The 26,180-nt window shown below is 31.4% G+C and overlaps 1 protein-coding gene across 1 annotated transcript; it reads right to left on the bottom strand.

Moving 5' to 3' along the window:
• Positions 1-1,936: 1,936 nt before the first annotated feature.
• On the bottom strand, positions 1,937-8,042 carry LOC121236025 (adenine phosphoribosyltransferase 3-like). The gene is made up of 6 exons (XM_041132513.1): positions 7,693-8,042; positions 7,100-7,210; positions 3,533-3,625; positions 2,745-2,894; positions 2,363-2,421; positions 1,937-2,238 (listed from the first exon to the last, which is right to left on the bottom strand). Exons 1-6 carry the CDS (start codon positions 7,772-7,774, stop codon positions 2,185-2,187), a joined length of 549 nt encoding a protein of 182 aa, XP_040988447.1. The 5' UTR covers positions 7,775-8,042; the 3' UTR covers positions 1,937-2,184.
• Between the last annotated feature and the right edge of the window lie 18,138 nt (positions 8,043-26,180).

The following is a 26,180-nucleotide window of genomic DNA, read 5'->3' as shown; positions in this document are numbered from 1 at the left end:
TGCTTTTGGGTTTTAAAAAAAAAAAATAACCATAAATATATTTTGAACCTTCAAATTATAAAGGTTTTACACTTCATACACAAAATTATCAAGCCTGCCATATTTAATCTATTATTAGCTTTCCTTTAAGCAGGTTCTCGACGTTACATATTACGTTACGTTACATATTTTTCATTTATCCAACGTACGTTCAGATCAACAAAGAGAAACTGAAACTTAATTTTTGAATTTCGGGTAAATTGACGAACTCAGAAACTTTGGTCAAATTAGAAAATAGAGAGTAATTTGAGAGGGTAAACGAGAATTTATCATTTTCAACAAAAATAAATAAAAATTAGAAAAATTTTACTTATCATCCTCTACACCACACAACAACATATAATTTGTCATTTTTTATTTTTTATTTAAACACATACAAGAGGATAGGGACCGTTAAAGAGCAAGGGGGTCTCCATAACTGTAACTGCTGGACGGAACCTGTTGTTAATTGGCAAAAGCACGGCGCAAGTCACGCCATCAGATGATCATCTGCGTCTCTTTACCTGTCTTCGTTAATAATAACAACATAACAACAGCCCAATGCATTGGTTCCTCACTCAAACCAAACTTCCAACATTACATGTCTAAATCATGTACACCTAACATATTTACGGAAAATTTAAAAAGAAAAAAAGAAAAAACAGATAGAAATTTGGACACGATGACTCATTTAATAGGAAGACAAATGTAAATACTTTAATTTTTAAAATTAGCAAGTCAAGGGATCCCTTCGAACGGAGCCAAAACATGAGGTATCATTAAGTTGGGGTTTGGATAGTGAGATAAAATGAGATAATTTTATATGAAAGTTGAATAAAATATTGTTAAAATATTATTTTTTAATATTATTATTATTTTGAGATTTAAAAAAATTAAATTATTTATTATATTTTACATAAAAATTTAAAAAATTGTAATGCTGAAATGATACGAGAGAGTAATTCTTGAATCTGCCTAAACTTCAGTATGAATGCTCAAGGTTATTTATTTCACGGGTAATAATAGGATTACTAGCTTCTTATTACTCATTTACTACTTATAGTATATTTGAAATTTTTTATTTTTTTATCATTTTCTTAAGTACTTTTTTATCAGCCTTAATAATTAAAAAAAAACTAAAAAAATATATAATTTTACAAATAGTCACATCTTTAACTATTAAGTAAAATTAAAAATTAAAAAAAATTAAATACAAAAAAAAATAGTAAATAAGCAGTATGAGCGTAATATTATTCCTTATTTCACAGCTCAAATCTGTTATCTCAAAGTTCAGTTACACCTGTTGTAACGTATCCTGGAAAATAAAATCTGCCCACATTATGATTGAAGAGTTTTTTGATAACACATTAAATGAAAAATAATAAAATAATTTGAGTTAAGATTTTCATGAAATTTTGAAAAATATAGAGAAAAAACTGAACAAAAAATTTTAAAATTAAAAGAAAATTAGAATATTATTTTTTAATATTATTTTATGTTAAAATTTAAGAAAATTGAATTATTTTTTATTTTTGTTTGAAAATTTAGAAAAATTATAATAATTAGATAATAAATAGATGAAAAAATAAAAAATTAAAAATTTGAAATTGTAAAATATTTATGTTTCAACGGTATTTGAATACTGAGATGAGATGGATTGAAAAATTTGCAAAACTAAACTAGGCCTCAAACTATAGCAAGCTTGAGAGAAATGTGCAACTATGAGAATGAGCATCTAGTGTGTTATGAGGCTGCAAAATGTTTCAAGAGACGTCCGTTGCTCGAAGCCTGTCGGCGTCAAAGTCAAGAAGGCCTAACAACAGTCTCATGGCATGAAAGCTATATCCAAGCCATAAGAGACCCTTGAGAGGTATATGAATTCATTTCAAAAAGGAAAAAATGTGCTCTACCGCAAGCATTTCTCAAATAAACCCCTTTCCATATTTCAATGTTCTATGCTACTTATCAATATAATCCAGGTACATCAAAATCCATTTAAAATTGGAGTGAAAAAAAGGGAGAAAGAGGTAAGACAGGGGGAGGTGAAGAGGGAAAAGGAAAAAAGGGTGAGAGAGGGGGGAGATGAAAATCAGATTCCAGATTGGATATACCCAATAATATATCCCTATGGTGAACAATTGCAGGCAAATTGTACATCTTCCACGATTATTGATACTCCACTAGAACATACAATGGCTTACCCTTCAAGCGCCCACGTCCCTGCAGCGTTCAGCAAATTTAAATCATATCCATGCAGATTTCTATGTACACCAATCATTTCTCTATATATAAATTCAGAGAAAGCAACTAGATAGGTAACACAAGCACTTAGTAATATGCACACCTTTAACTCAGGTAACTCAATCAGGCATGCACATTCAACTACTTCCGCTCCAACGCATTCTGTGAAGCAACCAATCACATCAAAATTTTTCTGAAAGTGAGAACCCACAAGAACAGGCCACATGAAAAAAACACATGCAATTTCTTTTTGGCATTCTTAACCATGAAAGTAGCAAGTCTAGTTGCCCTCTTCTCCCAAAAAAAAGTTATCCAAGTCACACTAGATAATGGCTCTCCAGAGCAGAAAAGGAAAGGAAAAAAGTATATCACCGGTTGATAGATATGAATCAATTTTCATACATTTATTCTCACTGAGGAAGCAAAATATCTATGCATGTTAAGTATCCACCAACGATGGCAATAAGAATTTATAATGCAATTACCTAATAAGTTCATAGCTGCACAGAGTGTGCCACCAGTGGCAATTAAATCATCAACCACCAAAGCACGTTCTCCACGTTCCACCGCTCCAACATGCATCTCAAGACAGTCCCTTCCATATTCCAAAATATACTCCTCAGAAATAACTTGACCTGCCATCAAGGTAAAGATTATATTAGAACCCTATGAACACACTAATGTTCTAAATGTTCTAAATCCAAAGAGAGACCATGATTCTAGAACACCCGAACATCATGTTAACACAACCGACACACATCATGTCAGCATACAGTTGGAGAATTTACAGTATCTGAATAGTAGATACCGAAGATATTCCCTAAAATGGTAATTTAAAATAATCAATTCGAAAAAAATAGATTACAGCTTCACATGCAATGGAATTTGTAAGGACTGGGACCACCTATGCTCACTATTATGGCAAATTCCTATAATCGTGCAGTTTCAGTAATCTCTGCGCACTAGGTATCCAAAAAATAAAATAATAAAAAACGTTTGGAGTCTTGATAATTTAAAATCGGCAAAAATATTGAGGACCAAACGAAATGAGTCCAAATTACAACTTCCAGAATTACCGCAAGAAGCAGATATCTGTTTCTTAAAAAGGCCATGAATTGAATCAAATAGCATTGACATGAACCAACAAGCTACTAAAAGAAAAGACTGGCATTAAACATGTATAAAAGTGGAAATAGTTTTGGGCAGTATTGAAATGGATAATAATACACTCATATAGAGACACAGAAATTTACTGTAGCAAGATTAAAAGTACCAGGCAGCTTCCTTGGTTTTCTTAAAGGAACAAACTTTGCCCCGATAGCCAAAGCAATGGGAGGACCAAATATAAATCCACGAGCTTCTACCCCTGGACAAAACAAAACAAAACAACAGGGCACTCAAATTTCAGAACACAATGCAAGAGATCAGTTATTTACACCTGTAAAATTTTGGATATCAAAATTAGCATACAATAATTACAAGAACAGCAATATACTTATATTCAAAATCCACAAAATAAAAAAAGACAGAACAAAACGAAAGAAAAAAACAATAAAAGATATCAAAATATAGACAGCTAATATTATGTATCTTCTCCCTAATTGATCCAAAAATTGCATAAAAATTCATTGGTGAAGGGGCAATTTAGAAACAATAACCTTTTCTCTTTTTTGTAGGTAAAAGGATGCAATTTCTAATATAAACAACAACAGTAACGTACCAGTATTAATAATAACATTTAGAACACATTGAATCCTTACATGGCACTAAGAAAGATGAGTAGTGCATTGTGAGCCCAATAATACATTTTCAAAATATATATCCATATAAAGTTTACACAGAACTAAGGCATACATAATACACAACTCAATCTCACAAACCTTCTAATGATTGCATCAGCAATGAGTGAAAGAATATGATCTCAAAAACCAGAAACTCTTTTATCGATTGGCAATCAGAAGTTTTATTTATAATAATAGGCATAGCCAAGTACACAAGGTGTATACATGAACTATACCTAACAAGGACTCGAAAATCAGAAATAATCTATTGTAGAATCAGGAGCACCCCTAACTGATACAAGCATACACATTTCAATGGCCAAGACTGTCTTGATAAGTAACATAAAAAAAATAAATAAATAAATAAATTATTGCGCTGAAAAAAATGTGATACACAAGGACGCGGGAATTTTGAAAAAGATCCACCTAACTAGGAAAAACAGAAGTCAATGGCCATGACTTGAAGCCCATATCCAAGGAAATCCATATATTGGATTCATAACTTAAATTTCATACCAAGAACCACGATCAGAGCAAATAAATATTCAACTGTAGCCAAGTACCACAACCTAGAGAATCATTAGAAATACTTTCCCCATGAATTTTAAACAGAAATAACTTATAAACCACCCCTTTCCCTTTAGAAATTATTTTCAGATTGTGTTCTAGTCAAATTATTGCTCCATCAGTTGACCAAAGAAAAACTCCAGGGCCATAAATAATTCAAAACGTACCACCCAACTACAAAATGTAGAAGATGACAACAAAATGTTGATTTTGACCAAGTGGGCTAAGATTTTTTGGACTCTCCTAGCTATCAAATAGGAATGCGAATCACAAAATGATCTCACACTATCTTATGAACTGACATATTTGACCAATTAGAAATTATTCAGTCCAGCTGTCAACTGGAGAAAGCCTGTCCACGTAACATCAATTTTGCAGAGGGAAATTCAATGAATTATGTAAAACTGGAAGCCACAGCAGCAAATTTCCAATGACAAGCTGTATGCTGAAATGAAAGGACAGAAACCCTTCAATTGCTAGTGCTGAACCACTGAGAATCTTGTCAAAAATTGACAACAGAAATGAGCATGTTATGGTAATAACTTTACTTTTATGACCATACAAACTACAAAGTCCAATGGGAAACAAAATTACTATGGGTGGTAGCGGCACTGGTATATCAAAAATAAATGTCAGAAGGGTGTGAGCCTAGATTAGTTGTTGTGCTTTTGTCCTAAAGTTCCTTAAAGCATCCATTTTTTTCCTTGAAAATAATTTATTCTCGAAAAAAAAAACTAATGTCCAATCACACAGTTGGCTTGGAAATACCAATTATTGGAAAGTTCCTTAATACAAAAGATCAATAGTCATAAAAATGGAAAAGTGACAGTGACACAGACTCAAAACTAGTGCACAATTATGAACTGCGCTGGAAAAAGATAATGAAATAGACACATCTTGGCAATTGTTGAACATAATCTCGTCACATCTTCTCAAAGGTTAAAAGTTCAAGCTAAACGGCCATAATTTCGGACTTTGATGGTAGTTGAGTGCAAGCTTGCAACAAACGCTTGTGATGCACTCAACAGATTAGATCTTGTAATGATCAACACAATCAACAAAAAAATATCAACCACAACGACAAAGAGACAAGAAGTTCCTAGCTTTTTCATGTAAGGGGGAAGGAACTGTATCTTATTCATCTGAGGCTGAATTTTGCAAGAGAATATTCCATAGATTTTCCTGTAAATTCTAGACAAGAATACAGTTCACAAAGCACGCTAAGAAACAGATTCATAAACACGAGCACCAAACACATAATTTATGTGAACCATTTCTGAATTGAGAGACCAACAGAAAACAGAGAGAGAGAGAGACCAAGGACCCTATCAATAATGAGATACTACATAGATGATCTCCTTGTTGATGTACGATTTTTCCGCAGAGAAATATCAATTATTGAATGATAGTTTATAATGTTAGTTGTAATCTATGATGTAATGTTAGTATATACAGATTTTTCCGCAGGGTCCAAGGTAACAAGATGTACTCATAACGAACCAACTGCAACCAGGATTGCTACACTTTGTTGCCATTAGATTATAATTTTCATCAGTATTTATCAAATTTTAAGAACAAAATATCTATGAAATCAAAGGTTGCTGTTACATAAAGGGCAATTAAGAACCAAGGACTAAAATATAAAATTATTGTAACTTGATGAATTAATTATTAAAGTTTGGGTTAATCTCAAAAGGCTGAAACTGAAAAAATAAATTATGAAAACCATAAAAAAATGGAAAGGAAAAAAAGACCCTTAAAAATAGAACTAATTATTAGGTAGTCTCAAAGTTTAGATACCTATTACTCTCAACCTATCACATGATGTCTTGTTCTTAAAATTAATGCATATGTAAGAATTTTAATGGCAATGCATTTTATGATAGCATGGGAATACCAAGTCATCATACCGTAGGAACATTAATAATTTTCTTTAAAAACAAATTAGGCATAGAATCAAGTCAATTGACAGTGAAATGTAAAACCCAAATTAGGATGGAGCCAAAAGACCAGCCCAATTGAAACTCGCATCAGGCGGGTCCACATTTTAACAAGGTGGGCATCCATCACCAACCACCATACATGCAAATTGAATCAGAGCACATGTTCAGAGAAAGGGCGAGTGAGAGAGAGCGCAAATATGAGCCGCTCAAGAATGACTTCGGAGGGAGCAATCAATGGCGCACCCCACTGCCAAAACCCATAGTCAAACAAAAAATACTCCCCCAAAAACACAGTCACTTCCATTCCATAATGTCCCTTGATAGCATTCAAAAAGACAACCAGAAACTTATGTAATGGAAAAAGAGAGGGATAGAGATAGCACTTTCGGCATCATCAAGGCCTACTTTGACGTAAGCAATAGACCCCCACCACCTTCAAGTTTATCACAGTAATGTAAAAAGATCTACCCCAAAAAGATTTTGATCAAAATCCTAACCCACGAAAATCAAAACGTTTTCCACTAAAAAGGAGGGTCTTTTTTTTATTACCTGCAACGACAGAAATGTTTTTGCCTTTGTATCGCTCTACGAACAAATCGATTGTGTCCTTGAAGGCTTTCGGATCTAGTAATAGAGTAGTTATGTCTTGGAACATAATACCTGCCATTTTGGCCATTTTTTTCTCAGCTCCATTTATTCCATTTAAATAACAGAAATGCGAAACCAAATAACCCAAACAAATGAAGCAGAAGAAGAATTAAAAACAAACCTGATATCAGGCGGTAGCCAGGAAACAGAAACGAAATTGAAAGAAATATAAACGTTTGAACAATCTGTTTTGGGATAGAGAAATTTTGAATTCGCTGTCTCATGGACCATTACTTCTTCAAAAGGAAAATGGAAACCCATTTCAATCGAGCCAAATAGCTTTACAAGGTGTTGCTTAGTTGAATTTCTCTTATGAGGTCGTAAAACATGAAAAAGAAGAGACGTGAAAAACCTACCGTACAACACTATACTATTAGCAAGGGCGCTTAGTAGCGTTCAAAGATCACTCTAAAAAAAAACTCCAACATCTACTTTCATTTCCTACATTTTCTCAGCAAGCAAACAGAGAAAAGAGAGGAAATGACAAGCCGAACCTGGTTTGGGGAAATTGGGGACGACCCGAATCTTAGTTTTGATGCCATGGATACGAGGGTCTTCTTCTCTGCAAGCCGACATTATCGTATCTATGTCACAGACTGAACTCAGACAAAAAAATGAACACAAAACTCAAAAAACGCTCCCCTCTTTTTCGCTTTCTTTCCTCTCTCGCAGTCGAACCAGCCAGGGAGAAAACACTACCAGAACGAAAGCAATGGAAGAAAGAGAGAGAAAAGAGAAGGTATTTATAGATAGATAAAGTGTTCTGGTGAGAGTGGCTCTCTGCACAAGAATATATGAGAGAGAGAGGAAATCTTTTCGACAAGTAAAGAAAGAGAGGGATCGTAAAAGGTTGCAATGAAATACGAAAAGAAGTATCACGAGGTGCCTCACGAGCATTAGCATTGATCAAAATTATCTTTAAAATTTGATAAAAATATATATTTTTTATAAATTTAAATCTCTCTAATTATAATTTCACGTTAAATTAGTTATTAAATTTATCAAAATAATAATATAATATTATTTTTTTTAATAAAAATATTTTTATTTTTTTCATATTTTATAATTACACTAATCACATGTTAATTAATAATTTAATTTAATTATTACATTATTATTACAAAACGGTTGGAGATTAAACGTAAATAAAAAAGACATTTAGATATTAAAAGGAAATAAAAAATAGATTTGATGGGTGAACAGTAGCCCTTCAAATTTGAAGAAACTCATCCATTTACTATCTCTCAAAGCTTCTCACTTATCTTTTTGACTAATCCAATGCAGCTCTATTTTGATGAAATTTATCATATTTTACATTTGGCTAGACTTTTGATGAAGGCAATGCATAACAGAAACTCCCTCTTTCTCACCATAGTTTTCTTCCGATAATATGTTTTTATTTTGGTGCGGTTTGGATAGTGAGATTAGACGTAATAAAAGTTGAATAAAATATTATTTTTTAATATTATTATTATTTTAAGATTTAAAAAATTAAATTTTTTATTATATTTTGTGTCGGAATTTGAAAAAATTGAAATCATGAGATGAGATGAAACACTTTCACTATCCAAAATGGGCTATGTTTTGCGAAATAGCAATGCTATTTAAATAGACAAGTTTTATATAAGTTTTTTTTGTAAAAAAGTGAGTTCCACTAATAAACAATAGGTTTTTTTACATATTTTTAAGTGGAGTATACTTTTTTACAAGAGTTTGTAGGAGGCTTTTCTATCTGTGACTTATACAAATTATTTTTCTTTGTGAAATTATGACCTATTAATTTTGTGTAATATTTAATTAAATAGATTAAAAGTGTTGAGTAATTCAAACTAATATCACTATATGATATTTTCAAAAATTAATATTTATCTCAAAAGTTTAAAATGATGGATTATTGTTTTATGAGATTTACCTTTATGGATGAGATTCTTAGGCTGTATTTAGATGTTGAACTGAATTGAATTGAGTTGAGATGATAAAATATTGTTAAAATATTAGTTTTTAATATTATTATTATTTTGAGATTTGAAAGAGTTGAATTGTTTATTATATTTTGTGTTGGAATTTGAAAAAAATTGTAATTATGAGTTTTTAAATTTTTAATTATTGTTTTAATTATTTATTTATATGTTATCAGTAAGTTTAATTTTGGTTTCTATATAAGTTATTTGCGTGTGAATATGACGACATATAAAGTAAAAAAACAAAAAACAAAAGAAAACGAGTAAATTTAAATACAAAAAAAATGAAATAATATAGAATTAAGTTGATTGCTTAAATTTCAAGTTGAAAGAATATTGTAATTGTAATATATTGACTTAATATTTTAAAATGAGAAACTTCAATTTATTTATGCTGTTAAACATTGGAACATTGGAATTTAAGGTTTGCTGTAAAAGAAACATTTTCTTCGAAATGTGGAATGTGCACATTGTGTTTAGTACCACAGGTTTTCTTTTTTTTAAAAAAAAAAAAAAAAAAAAAAAAAGAGGATATTGCATGTCGCTGTAGAAGCCTAGCTATAACTGTTGGTTACTGTGTGTACGTGACTAATAATAATAATAATAATAATGAATATTGGCTCTGAGGCACAGCCAACTTTGTAATACTCTGATTTTTTGTCTGTTTTTCGTGAGACTTTGGGTGCATGCCCCCACCTTCTTTCGACTTGGTATATTATCTTAGGATCAACTAATGTCACACTCGAGTACGTAGTAATTATTAATTTCTGAAAAATAATGAAAATATAACTCTTTACGCATAATTATTTTATAAAATAAAGGGTAAAATAATTATCCGATTTTACAACCTCAATGATTCACCACATACTGATGTACACAACATGCAAGCAAGTAATGGGTTTCAAAAAGGAGGTGGGGGCACAGGAGAGATCTTATTTCAATGTCAGGCCAATATATGTACTAAATTATTCTCTAACATCAAAGCAAGCTAGCACAAGTTTGATGTGTTGCAGCTCTTGAAAGTTATACATATATATATATATATATATATATATATTTTAATATACATACAAAAAGAGGTACATAGAGATTCTAAAAAAATAAATTTACAAATTGATTATATAGTTTCATATGATATTTTAAATCTATTTTATTATAATAAAGTAATTTTACAATCTAACGTATCATATCAAATTACGTCAATTTATTAATTTACTTCCATGGAATTTCTATACATGATAAACATATATATTGCAGCTTGGGTGGTTCATTCGGCCGTGGTCCAATTCACATTTGTTTTTTTATACTTGAATCGGGTCTGAATTAGCCTGCAATATACTAATTAATTAACGAACTGCGCGCAAATAAATCCAGATAAATAAAGCTGATCTATCTTCAGGTTGTTGTCTATTCTCACCATAGTGAATTGAAAGAACATCATGTAGCGATAAGGACATGCAGTAATTAATATAAGTTGGTGGATTCCTTGATTGTCTATGATTCGCATTGTCCGTTCGCTGTGACACCAACGGACAAACCGATAAAACTCAAATAAATTCCTATTTAGTGCCCAACTTACTCATGTTGACATGGTCAAATATATAAGAAATTAATCGTATATATTGTCGTGCAGTGTTTTGTTGAGAGATCAGAGAGGGTGATCACCTAGTAGAATTAATTCCTTTAATGCATGATTAAATCAGAACATGATGACTAGAAAAATCATGAGATGCATGGGATCATTTTCCTCAAAGTTAAACTTGTTTACATTCTCAATTTGTACGAAGGAAGTCCTTGAGCTAGTAGTCGTCGTCGTCGTCGTCGTCGTCGTGTAGTAATTACTACCTACGTACGCGTACGGCGTACCTTATCATTAAGCTAGCTACATATATATTTCTCGAAATTAATTTGATTATGTCATTATTGAGTTATCATGGACGTACACCCAGTACTGCATGCATGGTAGAAGCTGCATGTGAGATACTGGTCATTGGGGCAGCCAAGTACAAGCAGAATTAATGCATGTTATCCTTGAATTAATGCTTCTGGTGAGCGCTGATCCTAATCGTTGACATTGGTACTATTCCCTCTAACCTAATTCTCCAGGCTCATTTATAATCAGCAGGCTAGGGTACGTATTTAATGATTAGACTAGACATATATAATAGTATTAATTATTTAGGTACGTACGTATCACTATATATATATATATAAATAAAGAATTAAGAATATACACAAATACATTACACAATATATTATATAATAATATTATAAAATAATATTATTTTTATAAGATATTTTATAAAAATATTTCTCATTTAAAATATAATTGTATAAAGTGATGTAAAAAATATTGCCTATAAATTATTTTTCATAAATAAAGTCAACCTCTCATCACCCAATTCATGACTCGTGAGAATTTTCTTAATTTTTTCACAATTTATTTGCTAGGGAATTAAAACGGTAGAAGAAAGAAGAAAGTGATCATGTCGTTTTAATTTATACCAAAAATGATATGCGAAAATACTTTTTGTTAATGTTTAAAATTAGAAGGAGATGCAATATTAATAAACCCAAATGCATGCCTGGCTGGCCTAGTGAAGTTGGCATGCATCCAAAGCACTTGTAACCATAGTTGCGGCCAGAGACCCACAATTGAGAAATCATCCAAATAATATTACAGCTCTCTGACAATGATCTGCCCATCTCTATCTTTGCGTATGGAGGGTTGCTTTCAAATCTGCGTTGTAATATTCTGTGGGCAACTCTCATCCCTTTCACATTAACCCAAATATCCCTTTTTCGTTGCATGCAGCTAGCTAGCATTCCTTAAAAGTTTAATGTTATGGTCAACAGTACTAATACAGATGAGTTTTTTTTTTTTTTTTAAATATTTTTTAAATATCTTTGATCATTAATAAAAAAATAATAATATATATATATAAATTCACTTATAGCCATCTCCTTAATTATTAAAATATATATATATATACGAATGAGCATATTTAATAATCATGTTCACAGGATCCAGCTCCCCAACTCTGCGCTAACAACTTGTAAAGCAGTGTGTATACGTGATAGATGACAAAACAACAAAGAAATCTATAATCTGCACAAGATCTTCAAACTTTATATAATACCTTAAATTGGACAGCGACTTTAGCCCGTTTGGAGCACTCCTTTTTGTTGCCTATCATATCTGGGGCACCCTTTTAACGAGAGGATCATCACATGTCTGTCCCCGTCGACGCTTAATTTGTTGTTTCTTACTCCCAACCGAGTACTCGTGGTAGTCCTCCACTTCATGCAGAAAATCTAGTTTGATTTTATTTTTCATTTTCAGAAATTATATTTGTAATTAATGATCATGTGAATGAATCTCTTCAGTATTGCACGATTCTGAAGTACTCCTTATGAAATGGGTAGATGATGAATAAATTTCATTTCGTTAACAAAAAGTTAAACAAATATAGTCTAAATTAAATTGTTTAGTAGTAGGTCTGAAAATATAGCTCCTCCAGCCTCAATACCATCCCATAATTGTCTTCTGTCGGCCTTTTACAATGCTAGCTAATCTTTTTGGGACAACTTCATCGTGAATTAAATGATTGGAATATGAATAAAAATAATAAATTATTTTTAAATTTTTAATGCAAAATAATTACAGAAGAATTATTAAAAAAATTGATGAATATTAATTATAAAAGATGGAATAATTATAAATTATTTTTTATCAACTAGCTAGTATTATATCTAAGGGGTCGAGGGTGCCCCCAATACTTCCCATGACCAGCATGTATAACATGCATTACTTACTTTTCAGACAAAGATCTTGTTGGGGGTTTGCAACAAAAGAAGTAGATTTTTGGACCATAATTAGTCGAATCTTGCGGATTCTCTGTACCGTTATATATGGAATTTTATTATACATTAATTATATATTGGGCAATATTTTTAACTTTTTTTTTTTTCTTTTTTCTCTTTTCTGATTAGGCAGGCTTTCTGTGAGAGTGAGCTAACCTAGCTAGGGAAAAAGACCTCCTTTTGAGAACTGGCATGCCATTAGATAGAAGTCAAGAAAAGATTCAAATTAAAGAATCGGGCTCAACACAAAGATTTTGTGGATAAAAGGGCCCCTAGACCTCTACGCTCAAATTCCTTTATCATTTATCACTACGTATTTATTTGGCATGCCTACGTGAAATTTGAGAGGACAGGTTATCAACGGGGTAATTATAATCATATTGATCTTGAGCATTAGGTAGTAATTGTGTCGATGAGATTTTTCGATTGATGATTTATCTGTATCCCATGCCAGCTTGTCGATCGAATAAAATCTATCCCATATTTAGAGGATTGTTAGGATTCAAGAAGGCTCTCATTACAAGATTATTAACGGTGATATTTGTTGGGTTTGTAGAATCTGATTTTGTTGGTATTTAATTCCAATTCGATAATCCGATCCGACAAAAATGTGTTATGATTTTTTGGAGGATTTTCAAGGAGGGCATCATGTTTGCTTTGGCTTGGGCCGATGATTTTTTTAATACTGTTTGCGGTCAGAAAAAGTGCAAAGTAAAAAATTCGCTCCATGTTTGTGCGACAGGTGGTTCGAGCAAAACTCAAGTAAAAGAGTTTACTCGAATCTCGCTCAACAAGTAGTTCAAGCGAACGTCAGATAGATATCTTGCTAGAGGTACGCTCAACATTCCGCTCAAGCGAATAATGCAAAAAAAATGAAAATCGCCGTAGGATACTATAAATATGTACGTAATGAATTGTTCAGTATATCCTGAGTGTTCTGAACAATGAGATTTTGCCTCAAAGTATATTTTGTGATTCTTCAGTATAATAAAATCTTCTGCAGCTCTATGTATGTAGGCATGTTGTTAAACCACATTAATTTTGTGTCGTATTATTGATTTATTTGTATTTACTTTTACTTTGTTTATCATCGTGTTTCACAACAGCATTAATTTTGATGATGTCGTTACTATTAATGATAACTCGGTGAGAAGTGATGATAACGATAATTAGTTAGCATTGTGAGTGTAGGAGGATGGTGATAATCTTGATGCAAACATTTTTTTTTTATATAGGGGCCAGGAATCGAACCTGGTTCTTCCATTTGAAGACCAGGCCGTATACCATCTACTTCAAAAGACTTTGGCGATACCAGCATTCATTATATGATCGAGCATAGATCGATAATTCTAAATATTTGATGATACATCACACTTGTAAGAATTTTTTTAATTAATTTGAAAATGTGATTTTTTTTCCTTTTTTTATTAAATCAAGTTGGATTAGGCACCACAATATTTGAATAAAATTTGCTGACTGTGTTTTTAACACCCACAACTATAGGACAATGCTTGATATTAATTAAACTTTATATAAATCCGACTGATTCGATTATATGACCTGTCATTTTCAAGTTAATCTACATAATCATGAGTTAAAAAAATTTTAATGATATTTATAGTTATAGAGTGCACAAACGTCGCACACTTTTAAAAAAAAAAAGTAAATATGAGATTTTTTAATGATTAAATCTACTTTTTTTAAAAAAAAAAGTGCGTAGAACTTATACAATATATAACTGTTATTACTGCTTCTTTGCTCTCAATCAAGTCTTTTTTCATTCTTTTTCGGAAGATCAAAGTAGATTGCTTTTTCTTTTTTATTTTGGAATAAGATATGAGCATGTATGGTCCATATGGCCTGCGTGAGGGCTTCGTCCGGAGACAAGGTGGATAAAAAATGGTCTCTTCTTCCAGTAACTTGTACTCTCGTGGAAAGTTGGAAAGCAACCCACAAAATCACGCCAACAATGACCCTGTCTCTCATGCTTCGCAAAATAGACGTACGTGGGACGTAATATCCACAGAAAACGGTAAAGGAAAAGCACCCAAGACAAGCGTAAAAAGGAGTACAACACAAGATAGATAGGGAAAAAAAAAATCTATCCTTTTACCTTTTCTTCTACTCCCTTACTTTTTGTTAGATAAGGTATGTTATTTTTAAGATTCAAATTTATTTGAGTGCAAACAAGTTTTAGAGTTCATCAAATTAAGAGATTTTTTTTTTTGAATTACACAAAAATGCACTTGAGAAAAACTCTTTATCAAAGATATATACACTCCCAAAATTAGTCAAGACGTTATTCTCGGATACTCGATGCGAGTAAAAAAAAATCTCAATAACAAGATATTTCATGCTTTTTTTCAATAATTATAACATTTGTACCTGCTACATCAATCTCATTTATTCTCATTGGTTCATGAATTTGGGTGCCATATTACAACATTTTAGTTTGTACTGTGGTGTCAATTAATTTTGGAGACCTTGCACGATACATTGCCCCTAGTTGATTTGTTTGTGTGTTTTTCATATTTCATAGGGGTTGTATGGATACAAGAAATATGAGCGCGTATAATAGATACAGGGGAAATAAACAGAAAACTTTTAGCGAAAAAATAAAATTAGGATTCGTGAAGTTTTTATTCCATTTTTAAAATTTAGAGTTGATTTATCTTATAAAAATAATTTGAAACAACATGGTTAATGAAAAACATGCGTGCTTGAACTCTAAAAAAATCTGCGTTAGAAGGAAGGGGGAAAAAACAATTATTCTTGAGAAACTACTATATTAATAAAAAATAAAAATGTTAGAAAAACATTATCATTCTAAGATATGTTTCTTAAAAAATATGACAATCGTAAAAGATGGATGTTGGGAATATATAATAGTTGAAAATAAAAATTAATGAAAAATAATATATAAAGAAATAAGAAAGAAAGAAATAAAGGGTTCGGTGGAGTCTGTCTTGGGAAAAAAAAAAAATTGTAGCTAAAGTATAAATAAAAGATGTTTTTATTAATGAATATAAAGTAGAAGTACGGTTGGAGTCTATCCAATCAATTTGTTTTTGAATTTATTAGCATCTTTTTTTTTTTCGAATTTATTAGCATCTATTATATATAGGTGTCCGGGGACCGGGGAAACAGAGACCCAAGTTCTCTAATCTGAAGATTCTGGACATCCAAATCCCAAAACCCAGTGGTTGGATAAAGATACTGTGAAGCAGTGCTAGGGTAGTAGAAGTACTACTGTAGGAGAGGCTGTTGGGGTAGGGTGCCCTAAGCCTGAAAACGGGTGCAAGGTCGGAAGTGTTTGGTGGCAACATAAATAGGGATATCTTCTTAGAAGACAACCCAGAGATCTTGCTGTCCCCACTGTCTCCCTCCATTTCTCCCGACACATCCATCAATGGAATCCATGCGCAGATGATCATCCAGCAGAACCACCCAAGCGTTCCTTCTGAATACTCCATGTTTATGGCATGCACTGGGCATTGGGCAATGCAGCCTGCCCCATCTTGCATGGTAGCAAACGAGCGGTAGCTTGTTAAAAAAGAGAAAAGCTTTGTTCAACCGGCTAGTGTAACCGCCGGGTAATCTTCACATTATTTAAATAAAACGGTGTGTTTTAATTGAAGCTTGTAGCAGACAATGCGACCAATTAATCACGTGATAGTCTTCTCCTTTAAAGTCGAATACAATATTTTTACTCTCTTGTCATTCGATCGCCTTCTCCCTTCTCCTTTAAAGTTTTTTTCAATTCTTCCTTCCCCAAACTTTTTTCTTCCGTATGTTTCCTTCTCCCTAAATAAACATTAATATCAACCACTTTTCTTGATCAGATGAAAATTTTCTTTCTGTTAACAATCCTGCCGAAACTCAAGTCAAGTCAATTTGATTTTCTAGGTCTTGATTCATGTCTCCCTTATCATATGTTTGCATGTCAAGAAAATTAAAAACCCATCTCACCCAAGTCAAAATGGTAGTGCCAGGCTCTTTTGAATAGACTTTTTGAAAGTCTGGAATCGGAATTGTCAATTTATTAAATTTGATGATATTTCCTAGGAATAGAAACCAGACGAAGCCTTGGGTTAGTTCTTTAAAATTAGCTACCGTTTGCTTTGCTTTCGCCAATTAGTTCTTTGATGTTTTGGTTGTTTTAGCCAATTTAATTTTAGTTCTGGTTGCAACGTGTATAGTTGAATTCATTTCTTGGGCATATAATTTTTCTTCTTGTTGCGGATGAGTCGGTTGGGAGGAGTGTGCCTTTTGTGTTTCTTGAACGGGTGAAAAATGATTTTAAGTAGGTGCAAGACTTCAGATCTGTGCTTGGGGAAGACGAAGGGTAAATGAGATTTGGCTTCTCTATGCTTGGGGAAGACAAATGAGCTCTGTGTTGGAAGACGAAGGACTTCTCCTTCGCTCAGTTTTCATTTCTTTTTTTTATTATTTTATTTTCTATCAGATGCTAACATGAAAAATTACCACATCACTCGGTTACGCATCGGTTCCGCATGGGCGGTTGCAAGTAGCAAAACTCGTTAAAAAAATGGTTACATGAATGAATTTGACTGTCGGAATCCCATGGGATGAGATTCTCATACGTCGGTAGAATTCTCATTAGGAAAATGTTTTTTTAAAAATGATTAATAAAGGAAAAAAATAATAATAAAAGTACATTTTCAATCGACTTACTCAATTAAATTATCAGTCCGAATAGCACGCTACTTCTCACAAAGATATACAGGCGGGCTTGGAGAAGACAAATCTATATCTGAAATGCTTCGATACAATTAAGGTATCGTTTGTTTCTGTAAATGAGATGGGATTAAATGAAATGAATTGAAATAAAATTTAAAATTTAAATACAATATTGTTAGAATATATTTTTTAATATTATTTTTATTTTAGTATTTGAAAAAAATTAAATTATTTATTATATTTTGTATGAAAATTTAAAAAAATTATAATGATTAAATGAGATGAGATGAAAAATTTTGTGAAAATAAACGAGATCTAAGTCAAGTTGCAAACACAATATAGAACGTGTGCATGGGACTATCTAAATTAGTTCCATATATAAAACACAATGTAAAACACATGCAAGTAGGGGTGTAATCGGTTCAGTTTTTGACAAAATTTAGGACCGAACCGGTATATACCAATTTTACATTTTTAAAAATCGATTATGCACCGGTTATCTCCTAAATCAGTACATCCGGTTTTTACCAATTCCAGTTTGGTTCGATCCGTTTTTCGATTTTAAAGTATATATATTGATTTATATATAGACTTAAAATATATTACTAATAGTAATATAGTATTAGACTATTAGTATTAAGCCATAAAATGTAAATTATAATTAATATACATTATATACTAATTTACTAATGTATTATGTACTTATCAAAAAGAATATATTGAGAATTTATTAGGCCATAAAAATTTGGTAATAATATTTGAATATTTTGTTTTTGGTAAATAATATTTTAGTGATCTTATTTACAACTTTGGTACATAAATTCAAATATTTTGATATTTAGGATTTTTTTTCAATTAATGTGATTTATCAATTCAGTTATTTTTAAATTAATTTATATTATTATATATATTATATATAAAAAATATTATATATAATATATTAGCTCGACTTACAAAAGGACAAAAATTCCACCACATCTCAATATCACTCACCTCCGGCCATGTATGTCTTGCTAACTGATACGCAGCCATATTACCAAGTCGATTCACATGCAACACTTGAACTTCTTCGAATCCCATGATCATCCTTTGAATATCTTGAACTAGAAATTCAAAATCATTTAGAAACTCAATTTGACTATTCAAAGCATTAACAATGATTAAAAAATGTGTTTCTATCAATAATTTTGGAACACCCTATTGTGCACATAAACGAGATCTAAGTCAAGTTGTAAACACAATATAGAACGTGTGCATGGGACTATCTAAATTAGTTCCATATATAAAACACAATGTAAAACACATGCAAGTAGGGGTGTAATCGGTTCAGTTTTTGACAAAATTTAGGACCGAACCGGTATATACCAATTTTACATTTTCAAAAATCGATTATGCACCGGTTATCTCCTAAATCAGTACATCCGGTTTTTACCAGTTCCAGTTTGGTTCGATCCGTTTTTCGATTTTAAAGTATATATATTGATTTATATATAGACTTAAAATATATTACTAATAGTAATATAGTATTAGACTATTAGTATTAAGCCATAAAATGTAAATTATAATTAATATACATTATATACTAATTTACTAATGTATTATGTACTTATCAAAAAGAATATATTGAGAATTTATTAGGCCATAAAAATTTGGTAATAATATTTGAATATTTTGTTTTTGGTAAATAATATTTTAGTGATCATATTTACAACTTTGGTATATAAATTCAAATATTTTGATATTTAGGATTTTTTTTCAATTAATGTGATTTATCAATTCAGTTATTTTTAAATTAATTTATATTATTATATATATTATATATAAAAAATATTATATATAATATATTAGCTCGACTTACAAAAGGACAAAAATTCCACCACATCTCAATATCACTCACCTCCGGCCATGTATGTCTTGCTAACTGATACGCAGCCATATTACCAAGTCGATTCACATGCAACACTTGAACTTCTTCGAATCCCATCATCATCCTTTGAATGTCTTGAACTAGAAATTCAAAATCATTTAGAAACTCAATTTGACTATTCAAAGCATTAACAAGGATTAAAAAATGTGTTTCTATCAATAATTTTGAAACACCCTATTGTGCACATAATTTTGGAACACCCCATTTACGCCTACATGATCGAGAAATTTATATGGAATTTGGACTGGCCTAATTGCATTTTACTAATTAATCAATTAATTCTGTCATTTTCGTGCTACTTAGAGTGAAACTAAGGCAGCTCGATCGTGGGGGCCTAATTTTCCTCAAGCTAATTAATTAACCAACCGATCGAGCTACTAAGAAAAAATAATGGTTATTTTGTTTTTATATAGTGTTATATTCTGTCTCATGTCTCAAAATATTTTGTCATTAGAGAGTTTATAGAAATTAAGACAATATCCGTCATAAAAAAATTTGTGTGCGGGAAAGACCCAAACAAATGAATAGTTTGACTTGTAATCTAGGTTTTTTCTTGTATTTATCATTCACAGCTGTAACTTCGGTTTCATTGAATGAAATGAAGTTTATTTCTCATTTTAAAAAAAAAACACCAAGCTCTAGTCTCTCTCTCTCCATTCCAACTTAATTAATTCATATTAACTAATCATAATTTTGATGCGAAGATCAGAGATCACGCATTCCACCATCTTATATGTCCAAACATTATCATGATTTCAACCTCATTAAATTAATGCTACATTAAGAAAGATATATAGTCAAGTTATGTTGTCTAGATAGCCCGTACTCATGATATATATATATATATATATATATATATATAAATTAAACGATCATCATGCATACTGCTAATAATTAATTCATATAAACACGCAATGATTCGCTTCACAAGCTACTGAGATCAATATATAGATGCTCAGAAGAAATTATGTGCTGCCAAATATTCCATCATAGAACGGTGGTGATCAAATGCATGGTGTTAGGTGGGGTTGGGGGTCAATTGTTAATGCTGGTACAAATTAAAAGTGATCGAGGAGGATTTAAAAAAAACAAAAGGGAAAGAAAATGAACCCTTGATGATCAGTATCATTATCGGCAAGACATTTAATCAAATTACAAATGTACTATATATATATATATATATGAAGGTTATTGCTTATGATCTGTCTATTCGTTGTCTTCAATCTGGCCTATGATTAATTAACTATAGGGCTCGTTTGGATAGTGAAATGTGATGAGATGAAGTGAGATGATTTTATATGAATTGAATAAAATATTGTTAGAATATTATTTTTTAATATTATCATTATTTTAAAATTTAAAAAAGTTAAATTATTTATTTTATTTTGTATAGAAATTTATGAAAGTTATAATTATAAGATGAGATGGATTCAGAGTGTTTTCTAAAACATGATCAGAATTAGCTAGAGAAAGATCTGGTGAGATTATTTTTAAGAGTAATGCTACTCATCATTCTAACGTTTATCATCCTTCCATCATCCTATAATGTGGCATTAGGTGATTGGAAATTATTTATTACATTTCATTTATAAACCTATCATCTAATACCACATCCTGGGATGATGGGAGAATGATGAGAATTGAGATGATAAATATATTTTTTCTATTTTTAATACTAATGGATATTGGATGTACGTACCCAATAAGAGAAGCTTCCTGCTCATATAAAAACTAAAATATAACAGAAGCTTCCTCAGCATTACTGGTGCGAAATTCGTACGTAGCAAACATTATATATGGTCTAATAGTCATGTACGTACGTATATGGACAACATATACATATAGCTAAGAGAATAAGGCTATAAAAGAAAGATATTTTTGGTAGCTATTCCTTACCACCAGGAAATTTCCACCACCCTTATCTATGACCTTCAACACTTTACCTACTTATACGAATCGAAACCAAACCCAACTTATCCAACATATACAATCTTTTAACTCTCTTTGAAATTACCCAACTTCTCTGTACAACTTTATATATATATATATATATATATATATATAAAGATTGCGTGTGCTTTTAATTGGAACACGCATTTTAATTGGAAGTACCACTACTGCATGCGATCGAGAAAGAGCTATATAAATAGTATATGATGAAATTATATATATATATATATATTATTGAAGTGAACGAACCGGAAAAATAGTATATTATGAGACTAATAATTCACTACAAGAAAAATAGACTTTTATGACCATTTAATTACGACGAAAAGATTATTTGTGATTAAAATAGATTCATTTTAACTGTAAATAGTCATTTCGTTAGAATTAACTAGTCACAAATGAACAGTTTTCTTATAGTGTATAATAACGAAAAAGATAATAAAAATATACAAAGGCATGCATCAATATTATTTTCCCTGTATATGCTATGACACGCCGATGCACAAGTTGTATGCTGTACTCATGAAGCTTATTCACATATGCATTGATATCCTTGCAACAACCTTCCCGAAAGAGTTGCTTTCGATCGAGGACGAGAACCCCACAAGGCCACAACACTCTATCTTCTTTTATGCCATGGGAACATCATATGGGCTTTTTGCAATTTCTTTAATAATTAAGGTTTTTTTTTTTTTTTTTTTCCTGGTGAAAACAGCTATATTATGAATTAATTAATTAGAGCATGCAAGTTCATCTTGATGAGACTCATGAACTACTTAATTCGTCCAAAAAACACATTACATTTTTCCTTTTACCTTTAGAAATTCTTCTATTGCCAACCGTAATCATGAAAGTTGACATGTATAAAGGTTTCCTTCCCGCGTACGAGTACTGTCAGCAAGAATAAATTATGTACGTGGACCCAGTGGGAAAACATACCTCCCACGATTATTAGATGAAAAGTAATAGTTATAGTCGTGATAATATAAGTGATGTATAATTATTTTGAAAAACATAAATAAATATAAGATGTATAAAAAAAAATTAAAATTTTAATAATAAATTTTATATTCTTTTTCAAAATGACTGTACGGTATTTACGCATACCAATATTTAACATTACGCGTATTATATACGATGAAGAGAAAAGATTAACGCGGATGGGGGCACAAACAGGAAAATAAAATATACATTAGGTCCGGTAGAGCTGGTGTGCTTTTTTTATTGGACAAAAGGAGTTGGCTGTTCTAGCTTTAAAAGGTGAAATTAATATTTGTATCAGAATGATGGTAGATTGAACACTACAGCAGATGATAGACGGAAAGTGTTCTTTTCACGTCCACGGAGAAATGATTACTCTTAGGAAAAGATAACCTCATAAAATTATATCTTGTTTGTACACTACTATATTATTATTCTTTGGCTGATCAGACTGACCGCGGTTGAATGACTTCAAGGGATTTATATATATATAGCATCATACATCCTAGCTAAAACATTAATTTAATTCCCCCATAATATTGATCATACTTCATGATCTCTGCAGGATCACCAAATAAAGTAGATGTCATCCACACATGAAATTATAGTTCATTTATCTGTGCATTTATGGACACCATGCTCTGCGTGTAGTGTGAATGTCAGAGTATTTTCCTCGAATTAAGCCTACATTAATGATTACGAATTTTGGTTTATAAGAGCATATATGTTGAATATGTTGCACGGAGTATTATTTATTTAATTTATAAATTAGAGGGGTACTATAAATATTTATTCTTTGAACAATTTTCGGTACAAGGTATAACATATATATATAATATATATATATATATATATATACCTAGTAGTTTAAAAGTGAAAACTACATTTTAACCTTTTTCTCTATTAATATTAAAATATGCAGCAGTAACAAGTAATTATTAAGGATCTTTTGCATTGATCAAGACGTACGACGACCATGCGAATGCCATGCTTGACATATACCCTGCAAATCAATCATTTTATAACATCCCTAGCTAGATCATGTACACGATGATGACCGCGTTAATAATAACGTGATCATGATATGCATGCATCACAAACACTAATTAATTAGCTAGAGATCAGGAATGAAAAGGCCGTACGTACAAATTAATGAAGAGAGTTATTAATCTTGGTTATCTAAATTATTTGATCATGCTTGTGGAGAAAAATACGTTGACCCACATACATGCATGCATGCGTGGTTTTCACCTTCTGATGATCGTGAAAGATGATGATCAGTACGTGTATTATCCATGTAGTTTATTTTGAAATATGATTGGCGACTTAATACATGTGATATTTTATGATAAAATAAGAGTGTCACGTGATGTATGTCTATATAATATATTTTAGAAAATGCTACCGATATATATAATAAATACTTAAGGCACTATAAATTTTACTACAAAAATCTTACGAGACGAGTCGGCATTAATTCATGCAAATGTAGCGGCCGGGCATCACCGATGTAATAAATATTGCTTTGACTTGCTTTTTGATACGTACTAACTTTGATTTGTACCCCTAATTCATAAGCTATAAATCCTATATTATAAATTATTAAATTTGTAGTGTGATCTCTAATGTTAATGCTCGATAGATTAATCTTATAAATTGCAATATTGCATCCACCTCATGATCAGCTTGTTTTCTACCACGACTATAATTAAACCCAGACTTAATTAACCATCTTCTGCCTCTTTGTGAATGATGTCTGTGTGATGATAAACGATAAGAAAAAAAGCTTCCTTCAAAGGATAATCATGATAATCTTAATATATATATATATATATATATATATATATATACACATTGATTCCAAGACATTTTTCAACCATGTAAATTAAATTTCTTTATCTACCATGATTGATGGAGTTCGATGCGCCCCAAAATGCCATGATTGCCTGCTTATGAGAAAAAAAATCATAGGCTATCATATATACTGGACCTACCACCAAACAATTTAAGCATCACTAGTGATTGAGAAGAAATACATGACATGATGGTGGGTGCCCAACTTTACATAACACCTTCTAGTAGTTGTACTGCATCTGTTCATTCCCTATATATATCAAATCATATCGCTTAAATCTTTAAAGGACCCTAAAAGATTTAATTTAGGATATAGATAATGATAAGAGGATCTTGAATAATCTTTCAACAAATTGAGTATCCAATGTCTGGAATTAATTGTAGTCAAATAGCCACTTGTAGCAGTGAGAAATCTCGCAAAGAAAAGGAAATTAATAAGTCCCAATTATTTTTCCCACCCCTCTGCCGTCTTCCCTTCAGGCTGGACTAGAGGTTTACAATATATATGATCTATTCTGTTACATGTAGTCACTTTTACGTATTTTACGTATATGTGATTGGCTAAAACAGTTATTTTATATTAAAAAAAGTGACACAGTCAATCATATTAATAGAGTGTGTAAAGAATACACAAAAATGACTGCACATAGAGTTTTTGATATGCAAATAGGCAGACAATGTCCAACATAGAAGAATATGAAGTGTTTCTGGAAAAATATCTCATGTCTGGAGTAGAAGAGAGAAATACACATTAAGTTAACCCTATAATATTTTCCTAAAAATATTTCTCGAACAATAAATTATATAAGATACATCGGATGTGAGATTACCTTGATCCGACTTTCTGGGCCTACTTTAAATAAAGCTTGTAAAACAATGAAGTATGAACCTTTGGGCTTTTTAAATGAGCCTAAGCCACACCTGGCACATAGTTAACTGAATAATGTATTAAACCAAGATGGAGAACCGAAGATGAAATAATCATTTCGAGGTCTTAAATTTGGGAGCCCACTTGGTTCATCTAGGTCTAGCTTTTACTTTGCACGTGATCCTGCAGTAGTACTATTTTTCTTCTTGGATCATATTTTGGACAAACATGGGGAGCTTTTAATTTGAAAGAAGTATAAGAACACATGGGAATTGGTTGCATAAAACCCAGTTAGAACAACAAAGGCCCTTTTTCCATCCAGTATTTTAAAAGCCCAAGTGGTATTTCATTGGTTTTGCTTGTAGAATATTAGACTATTAGTGTTATGTTATAATCATTGAAGAGTTCTTTGAAAAAAAGTAGAGATTTTTTCTTTCTAAACTGTATTTTTGTACTAGTTGAAATGTGCGTGAGTGAAGTTTGTCGCTGTACTTTGACTTGATTTGCAATTGAGAGAGAGAAGATCAAATGACTTCTGAAAACGAAACATCATCGTATGAAAACGTATCGACTTGTCCTGTTTTTGCCTCTACAATGCCTATTTTGTCTTAAAAATTATTCATCGTTACTAATGTTTAATGTATTTGTAGCATAAAGAGGTTGTGAACTGTCTAAATTAAACTCGCCTTAAAGACGCTGCGACAATGCCTAGCTGTACGTGTAGAATATTTTAATGTTAAGACGTTGGTGATTAATCTTAAACCGTGCTCAAGCTAGGAAAAATTAGTATGGTGGATAAAATCATTTCGTCTCTCATCCACGAGGAGACAGAAGATCACCATTTTCACAAGCTCAAATTTTCATAAACAGAATATA

This window comes from Juglans microcarpa x Juglans regia, chromosome 6D (genome assembly GCF_004785595.1).
Source record: "Juglans microcarpa x Juglans regia isolate MS1-56 chromosome 6D, Jm3101_v1.0, whole genome shotgun sequence".
Classification (NCBI taxonomy): Eukaryota; Viridiplantae; Streptophyta; class Magnoliopsida; order Fagales; family Juglandaceae; genus Juglans; species Juglans microcarpa x Juglans regia.
The sequence above is the reverse complement of the archived record's forward strand: the minus strand, read 5'-3'. Positions and strand labels throughout refer to the sequence as shown.